At 35.9% G+C, this 9,910-nt stretch overlaps 1 protein-coding gene across 1 annotated transcript; it reads left to right on the top strand.

Annotated features, from left to right (window-relative positions):
• The first annotated feature begins 254 nt into the window (after window positions 1–254).
• Cpr49Aa (Cuticular protein 49Aa) lies at window positions 255–7,243 on the top strand. Its single transcript, XM_067775696.1, has 3 exons — window positions 255–438; window positions 3,492–3,692; window positions 6,754–7,243. Exons 1-3 carry the CDS (start codon window positions 427–429, stop codon window positions 6,964–6,966), a joined length of 426 nt encoding a protein of 141 aa, XP_067631797.1. The 5' UTR covers window positions 255–426; the 3' UTR covers window positions 6,967–7,243.
• Window positions 7,244–9,910: the final 2,667 nt, after the last annotated feature.

Here is a 9,910-nt window from a genome sequence, read left to right as displayed (position 1 = left end):
AAATCTCCTACACACCTCTAAATATATAGATATATGTAAGTGTAAGTGTTCGTAAAGCAATTTATGTTGACGATTTTGTTGCCGGCCAGCATTAGCAAAATCAAGAAACCAATGCAACAATTCATGTAATTGTATTTGTATAAGTATAGCTTTAGTGCTATGTAATGTACACAAAGTTCAAGTGAATCTGCAATAAAGGCACAAAACCGCAAAGTGATCAAGTGAATTTTTTCAGTATAAATATTCCTGTACATTCTGCTTGCCACACAGTAATAAATGAAGCTTAGACTTTTGAAGTGCTGTGTGAAATTGACGTGATACGAGAAGAAGCCGATTCAAGTATTGTATCCTTATAAAAGGATATAAGTTTCCAACAAACATAATTTTGAAATATTGCAAAAACAATTTAAAAAAAATTAATTAATTATGAAAATAATTGTAAGTGAAAAAATTCTTAGTGAAAAGGTGTACAAGAAAAAAGGATAATAGAACTTATTTCCAAAATTGACAATTAGGAAAAAAAAATTAATACGAAAAATTACGTACTGAAACTGGCTTTTAATTTACATAACGTGTTTAAAAGCACCAAATTACATATAATATTAAATGACCTAAAATGGATAACGGAAGATCTGCTGCGCACACATTTGAAAAGTATTGTCGTAGTGACGGTCCTTATCCTTCTATGAATCCGGTTTCTTTTTAAGAAAGCTCTCTCAAATGTTTCTGTGTCTCAGCTACAAATATGTCAAATTTGTGCTGAGATACAAGAAAAAGTCAAGGCGTTTTTATATAGACCGCTTTTAAACGTTGTCCTAGTTTGGCCTCAGACATTACGAAAGAGATTACAACTAGAATTGTAATCGTTTGTCATGTTCAGTGAAAGACGTATGTTGTCAACAAAAATACAACAAAAGGTGTATTCAAAGGTTGACAAGCGCGATTCACAGCTTACCCTATTGTCAACCGCACCTATGCGAGGCGAGTTCTATTACAATATAAATTTATCGTGCACATATTTAGCACGTGCGGCTCTGGCGACCCCAAGTTCATCATGGAATTAGAGAGTGAGGGTGGTATGGCCCAAAAAGTTCGAAGTGGTCATATTAAATCGTTCCTCAGACGGTCGGGCTAGTACCTTAATGGCGTTTGTTAACGGAACGTACCGCATATATATCCCGCAAAGGACCATCAACATCGATAACATCCACCACAGCCTTCGGGAAGTGTCTTTATCACTACAAGAAAAACAACAAAACCCTGCCACCAGCTATCCATAGAAAACGTACCTGAAAGAACATTACAGCAGATCGAAATACTGTAAAAGCATACGATTAAACACTGAACATGGCACGAAGTCGATATGTGTTGTCATGATGGAAAATCGTTTCAAAATAATGAATACCGGAAAACCTCTCTGTGCTTTAGAAAGTTCAAAATATTTCAACGGTAAGCATGTCTGCCGTAAGAGGCAACTAAATTCTTCGACGTGGGCATGTTAAATCGTTTCCGAGATGTTCAGGCTAGTACCTTAAAAGTGCTAGTTATTTCCGTCATCATCGATAATACTCCCCAAATAGGTGAAATAATTCGGGAAAGGAACTGATGGAACCATTAATGAATGTGATCCAACATCATTTATGTATGCGACTGGAAAAATTAAAGAGTGACCTAAAATTTGGTATAAACTCTTTTCTAAGACGTTATTTGAAGATATCATGGGAGCGAGTTTTCATTATATTTAGATATACCGCATGGACGCTTAGTGGAGAATAGCCGTGTTTTTTAACACGCGTATATCCGTTTACGCTTAAACTTTATGTGGACTGCTAAGCGACAAACTATAAATACACCTCTGAAATTGCTGCGCATAAATTTTGTCCTACTAAATTTCAATACGCATTATACTCAGATGTAACTAAAATATGTGTCTTTGTTTCACCCTCTACACTAATTCTATGTATTCTATGTGTGTCCACAATGCATCGCAACTGATTCAGCTATATGTTATACCCTATGGCCATCAGAGCGTTGTGTCTCCGCTTTTCGGTACACCCTGTGGCTGTAGCTAGTTATTTATCCACAGCCGCTAGATGGGTCTCCTAAGCATTATCTAAGCGAGGATAGGCGTTTTTTTTCACGCGCAAACGAAGCGTATACGCGTGTAAACAAAAACACGGCTAATGAGTCGTTAGAATGTTAGAATCTTATTCACCATTAATGAACTAGGTTCGGCGAATACTATAAATTTAGCAGATCACCTGCTATCCACTTCTAGCCAGACAGATATCGCTTCTTTAAAAGACGTGGTTTGCTTAGCTAACTGGCTCATCTGTACTGAAGCAGACCATAGATGGTGTTACTCCTAGTTCCATACAGGCTTCTTCATCCCTCTCAGTTATACTCGCAGCTGACAATTCGTAGCAATACCCATCAGCATTATATCCAGTGACAACCTTGAAATGGGGTGGACTTGTTGGTTACCAATATCCACATCTTCTTCTGTACTTTGTGAAACAGGAAAAGAAATGTATGTGGGATAAAATTGGAGTTCTTACCTTATTACGGAAAGGAGCTCACCTCTAGTTAACTGCAGAAAGTACAACTAACCGTTATCCAATCAAAGATAATATACTCTGTGTGCAAAGCACGCTGAGTATAAAAAAAATATTCTATGATATGAGAAAATTTCTCTCGTACAAAGTTTGATAATTTAGTAGTTTCCAAACAATTGCCAGCACAATCTGCAAATAAATGTTTCCTCTCCTTTTCATCGGTCGGTTCCGACAATTTTCTAATTGGATACCAAATATACTAGCACACCAAATTTTATCATGATATCTCAAAATTACTAGTGTGCGTTCAAACATATAGGCGGACATGGCTAAATCAAATCAGCTTGTCTTCCTGATCATTAGTGTATACTTATTCATAGATATATCTATTCATCTTTCGATTTCGGACCAGTCTTTGTATACCATTTGATCTTCATGAAAGGTATAATGCAATAAGACGTGTTGGACTATACGTCTGTTCAGAAAAGTTGCAGGCTAACCTTTTACAAAATTGCTGCTGCGGAGCACATTTGACTTCTGAATAATGGTTAAGGAAGCCGAGTTCGATCCTGCATTTGAAAATAGGGTCCCACTATTTTCAAACATTCGCACTCCAACAATCGATTTTAAAAGCAAAAAAGAAAATTCTGAGTAGAAATTTGCACTACTTTTTGTGTCTTCGTATACGGTCTTTCAATACAAGAACCACACCTAAGTTTATCTTTAAAATGTATACCTCGCCAAAATCAGAATTGACCTAAACCTAACCTAACAATAAAGGTAATGTAGACTCCCTTAAGTAGCTATAAAAGTTACCAAAACGCGTAGCAGAACGCTGTTTTTGCTATAATCACTGCGGCAAAAACGTGCATTACTTTCTTACTTGCAAGAATATATATCAATATATATTTTAATTTTATTTAATTTTTCCTTCAGATCAGTTTCTTATTCGCTTTGCTGCTCAATGCAACACTGGCGCGACCACAAGGTCCCACAAAAGATCCAATACCCATCATACGACAAGAGCAGGAGGTCAATTTCGATGGTTCGTATCAATATTCGTATGAAACAGGTAATGGCATACAAGCGGATGAGGCGGGATATTTAAAAAATGCTGGTTCTGAAGCGGAGGGACAGGTAACATTTTAGTAAAGTATGCAAAAAAAATAATAAATCTTACAACAGAATACATTGCTTCGATAACATCAATTCGTTTTTATGTATCTATGTATGTTTATGTATAAAAATACATCTAATTATATTAATGTTTAAGCAAATTACTAATTTACTACATGCCACAACAACAATAAATCAATGTGACCTGCAAAGCGTTCGGACAATAAAAAAAATACCGGTTCACGAACTCGCAGGCGCGACGCACCCATTCCTCGCATGTCAAAATTGCTGAAGAAGCGTTACTTCACGCTAGACCAGCAACAAAGCTCAACGTGAGCGCCGATAGCAATCCATAACCGCCCATAAAAAATGGTTTGCTGCTGAAAAGTATTTTATTGCCAATTTTGTGAATTGAACATTAAATCAATGGAAAATTACACTTGCAATTATACAGATCAGCATAGAAGTGCATATCGCGGATAGCTTTTGTGTATGTGTTAGTGCAAGTACGTGCATATAATTAAGTTTAAGTTTTGCCTTAGTGATGTAGTAGGCGTCTGCCATGTGATGTTGCGCATCACTGCAGCATATTAAAGTTCATGAGCTGCAACGTTTGGTGAATCTGTGTTGCCCCAATTACACTTGCAAGAAGGAACAACAGTTTATGTTGTCAGCAGCTGACAGCAATAACAACAACAAAAGCCTGTTTGCTATTTTGTGCTCTAAGCACTCTGATGATCAATTTCTGTATTATTTTTACACTAATGTGAGGCCAACATGACAGTTCGGGCCAGTCGCAGAGCTGTCTATAGGCAAAGCAATGAGCGCTAGATATATGATTGTACATGTGCTTACAGTGCCTCAGAACCGAAATGAGACGACGTTCATTTAAACAATTTTTCGAATAATAATTATTATTTTTACAAAAATGGCTTTAAGTTCGGAAAAACATTTGTTCTATCGTCCAGAAGAAAGTTACGTGAAAAAAAGGCAGCAAAAAAAAAAATATAAAAACACGAGAGATTTCGTAAATTTTTTATTAAATTTTCCGGACGAATAGGTACAGCACATAAAATTACACTGTATAGTACTGGGCTGGGTATTGTCCCAAACCAATTTTTTAATGAATTTCGTTCATAAGCAAAGAAGGTTGTTTCTCTTTTTTTTCGAAGTTAGCCTCGAAAACAAAGATTTTAGCTTTCGAAGTTCGAAATTGCGTCCTTCCCAATTACATTTTTCATTTTTTATATTTGAAAAATGAATAAGTTATGGTCGGCTTTCTTTTCGTATTTGGATTGTTTGGATTTTTTTCATTTAGCAACTTACATAAATAAAATTTGTTACAAGTGGCTGATCTTCGAAAATCATAAAAGAAAGATCTTCCAATATTAAAATCATCACAACCACGCACAAACAAAAATTGGCAGATCCGTCATATGTATTTCCATGCATTTTGACGTGGTGAACTGATTCCGCCATCAGATTCTAACCCCAAAAACAGGAAAAGCGATCATGCTTCTTTTGAGGTAAGCGCAGCTACGAATATGCCGACTATGAAAGCGTAAGTCGGAAAATATTTGCAACAAATAATCAGCAAAGATCATACTTACAAAAGAAAAAAAATTGCATAGCCAAGAATTTCGTTAAAAAATGAATGGCTTTTTTTTAATTTAATGGTAATCAAATTTGCGAAATTTTTTGAAAGTTTTAGTGGGGCTGAGCCAAAAGATTAAAAGCTTGGAATTTGGTTTGTTTTACAAATTGTAAAAGTTCTTATAGTTTCTGTTCGGGCTTCGACCATGTATCGTATACGCCGCGGTAAAAACTGCTTACTTCATCCAACAAAATTTTCATCAGCGCCGACAGTTTGAAACCAAGTACCGCTTAACGCTAGAGCTAACGAGCTGTCGAGTTTGTTTTAGAAGAATTTTCTCGCTAGTATAGGTTTCTCCCAAAATTCTCGAATTCCAAACTACTCGCAAGGCTCGCTAGCTTCTCGACACTAAATTTAGTCGCTGCTATGGTAGTATTATATGTTGAGCTCACGACAGCTTCTCGAACATAATGTAACTGTTAATTAAATGTCGAGAAGCTCGCGGGCCTTGCGAGTTTCAATATCACAAAAATGCGACGTCCAAAAGCTCGCGAGAGTATTTCAAAATTCGAGAATCTAGCGAGAAGCCGAGTTATCAATTTCTCTCGAAATGTTCGCTGAAATTTTAGCCTAACATAGTTCATAGCTTGCACAACGGCTGGAAACAAAACTGCATGCCCGAAATTTATAAAAAAAAGTTGTGAGTTTTTGATTTCATGTAATAAATTTTGACTTATATGGACGAATTAAGTTTAATAAAACACAAATTTGAAGGTGTGAACAAAATGTTTTTTAAAATGAAAATGAAAGAAATAAGGATAACACTCAAAAATCAAAATTTTACTATTCTACGTACTACAAATTTTTTATAAACCAAATATATTTTTTTTTTAATTTTACAACTTTAATTATAACTGATTTTAAAATATTTTTAATTTTGTTGAAAGTGTAATTGGCTTTAGTTCCACTGTATAGTTCTTAGTGAATTCAACTATCAAATAATTCTGAAATTTGTGAATAAAGAACAAAAACTGTACCATTTTGGCTATGAGCGACTGTATGTAAACCCATTCATTAGTACATAAATCGTGGTGTGGCAAACACGATTTTTGCTCAATGACTCAATGATTATCAGGCTCGCAGTTCATCGGTTCAATAAATTCAGCAAACTTTAAGAAACTGTTTAACTATAATCCAGATTGACATTTGTGACCTTTTTTGCTTGAATGGGGAAGAGTAGAGCTGCAATCCCTTCATACACGCACACACACATATACGCAGACACACACATACGTACATATAAATCAAACAATTTGAAACTTTTTCGATATTAAAATTACGAACTGATGTTCAAATAAAAAAGCAATTAATACATTTATAATAATAAAAATACATACAAAGGTACATAGTACAATAGAAAATTGTTTTTCCTATTATAATAATATTTAAAGAAATTGCTTTTCTTTTCTTTTTTTACCCCGTACACAGTCAGCTCAGGGCTCATTTTCGTATACCTCGCCTGAAGGTGTCCCAATACGCATTACATACCTTGCTGATGAGAATGGCTTCCAACCACAAGGTGATCATCTACCAACGCCACCACCAATTCCACCGGCAATACAAAAAGCGCTTGCTTACTTGGCTACCGCACCACCCCCGCAGGGTCAACCCAATTCATTTGGGGGCAATCGAAGGGGTTAGAGTTTGATGAGCAGTAAGCTGTGAATAATAGTAATCGATAATAACAACAACACACACAAGCAAAAAGTAGAAGACATCGACACAAAAACATAAATATGGAAAATGTTTAGAGATTAATTTGAGAGATAAAGGTTTGGACTTTAAAGGAGAAACGTAATGAAATAAGATTATTGGAAAAAAGGGATGAACGTGAAATTTGTGATTTATATGAAAATACTCATTTACGAAATGTACATCAAAACTTAAAGAAAGTACCTAGTGTAATAAATAGAATACCATCAAAAATTATTATTTTATTTAACACAGGAGTCCCGGCACCCGCACTTTGTTTCACCAGCATAATTTTAAGAAGCTTTACAGAAGTTTGACAGCTTTTCCATATCAAGTCGACAATTTTTAAATAAAAATTCAGTAACTCTCGATAAAAAATCGATAACTTTTCGATAATCGATAACACGCTACGCGTTACCAGTCTGGTCGCCTGGTCTTAGAAACACACACTAGAAAAGGCTGCAGGGCTGCCAAAAAGCTGCATTCAGAACTGCCTAGGAGTGTCTTCTTATGACCTATGTACATCATCTTCATAGTAAGACAAAAGAGCTGTACATGAAAGAGCATAACGAAATGCTCAACAGACACTTTTTGTTAAAGTGTCACAAACCTGGTCATCCTAGCGAACAACATCTTGCTCTAGCTCCGTCTTCAAGAGCGATATGAAAACATCTCCGTAAGCACTATGATGATACCCACACCAGCCTACGCAGCCGTTTGATCTAGATAAACATAAGGAGGCCCCAAGCCAAATCCACACAGAATAGGTAAACACCTTTGTTAGGTCGCGCCATGTGAGCTCCGTAATCAATATACAGTATCCTACCTTTGCAAAAGAAATCAGACTACCAAGGGAGACACGAGTCACCCCCTCCAACTTCTTTCTGGATACTGTAAGCGGTTGAACTATTACTCGGCCAGAATCAACTCCGACATATGTAATGTATATCATGCATACCATGTGACTCAACATGTCACGAACCATCTTCTCAATTGTAATGTGGAACCTAGGCCTCCTGCAGCAACTTCCCTATGGTCCACCCCGTCTGAAACTGCTAGTTTCCTTAGACTTCCGTTAGCATATTGATAACATATCGGTAGCTTTTCAACAACATATTGAGAAATTTCTGATAACAAGCAAGCTCGGTTGCAAAAATAGCAACTTTAATTATTTAGTCGACCGAGATAATCGAACAGAGCTCGGCGACACTTTACATTTCTTGAGAAATTCTACAACTTCACGATATAGACTACATAATTAGTGTTAGAAGGAGCAAAAGCAAAAAATTCATTGCATATATATATATAATTAGCTGTATTCATCATTTCAATCAATTTAAAGAGACGGGTTTTTAAAACATGAAATTGTCATCGACAGGTCAATTATTTATAAAACATTTACTAGTTATCGGCTTATTATTGATATTTTATCGATGAGGTGTAGACTGTTATCAATTTTTTTTATCAAAGTGCTATACATTTATTATCGTTTACAAATGTTTTCGATGAGTTGTTGGTTTGTTATCAACGGGATTGGCTTGCTGCGGGAAAGCTGTCAATTTGTTATCGAAAATTTATCGATTTGTTATGGAAAAAATATCGATTTATTATACGCGTGTTATCTATTTTCGATCGACGAGTTACCAAACGAGTTGTCGGTTTGTTGCCGAGGTGTTATAGATAACAACATTATCGACGGCTCATCTAGTTGTAATCAAACAAATACCGATAACACTTCAATAAATATTAACCACATAACTTTTCTATATTTACACCTGTATGTTTACATCGTGAACAAACAGAGTAATCGTTACTTGTGCGTCGTTTTTGTTTGTTTTTTTTTTTTTTTTTGTATTTGTCATCAACAGTTTTTTTGTAACGCCTTTTTGTCTCAATATTTGAGATGCAATTGCGAACACTGGACTTTAAGGTTTACTTTGATTTGTAAACACAACTTAAACTTCAAATAAAATATATTCGAACAACATAACAATAAATTAATTAGTTAATCGATTTTGAGCTTCAAGCGCCATTGATATGTACAAATCGGTATACACAGTGGTGTAAAAAATAAAAAATTATAGAAATAGCTCACAAAACACACTTTAAACCTCACATTCAGAGTATTTAAAATAAATTAAACATTCCCATAAAAGTTCCTGTAGCAGATGTCAACTGCAAATCAATAGAGATTCGCCATTGACTGTGACATCAGTACTATTGACTTATTACATACCAAGAGATGCCTGTCATTTAAAATCCAGTGTAACAAGTGCCCTTAGAACGTTTTATATGTAGGTTTGTTAGACTCAGCGTTGGAACCAGTTATTCTCTACTGTCTACATTGTTCTAATAAACCTACAAAAGGGCATTGGAAACAGTAAATTTTTATAGGATCATAAGAGACACTGAACACATAAATTCTTCATGAAAGTTTATCTGGAACTAGTGTATGTTTTAAGCAAAACAAAATAAATATTACAGCTATCGCTGTTGACTAACGCAGGTAAAGAAAAGAGATTCTAGAATATTTTTGTATTTGTCATGTTGCTGTTGTTGTTGTAGCGATAAGGACACTCCCCGAAGGCCTGAGAGTGTTATCGAGTAGATGGTCCTTTGCCGGATGCATATCCGGTACGTTGCGGTACCAAGCCCGACCATCTCGGGAACGATTTGTCCGCATGCGACCTTATAGGCCATAACGCCCTCCGGGATTCGCCACGGATAGGTGACGTTGATAATTGTGTTTGGAGAAGCTATATATTGCGCTGACAACCTGAAAGGGTTGCGCTACACAAGCCCTTGAATCTGGTATTTTATTCAGTCCTTACGACAGGCATACCTACCGCGGTATATTCTAATCCCCTAAGCCGCTGGGGGGTTGTATTTGTCA

This window comes from Eurosta solidaginis, chromosome 3, assembly GCF_040869045.1.
Source record: "Eurosta solidaginis isolate ZX-2024a chromosome 3, ASM4086904v1, whole genome shotgun sequence".
Lineage (NCBI taxonomy): Eukaryota > Metazoa > Arthropoda > Insecta > Diptera > Tephritidae > Eurosta > Eurosta solidaginis.
The sequence above is the reverse complement of the archived record's forward strand: the minus strand, read 5'-3'. Positions and strand labels throughout refer to the sequence as shown.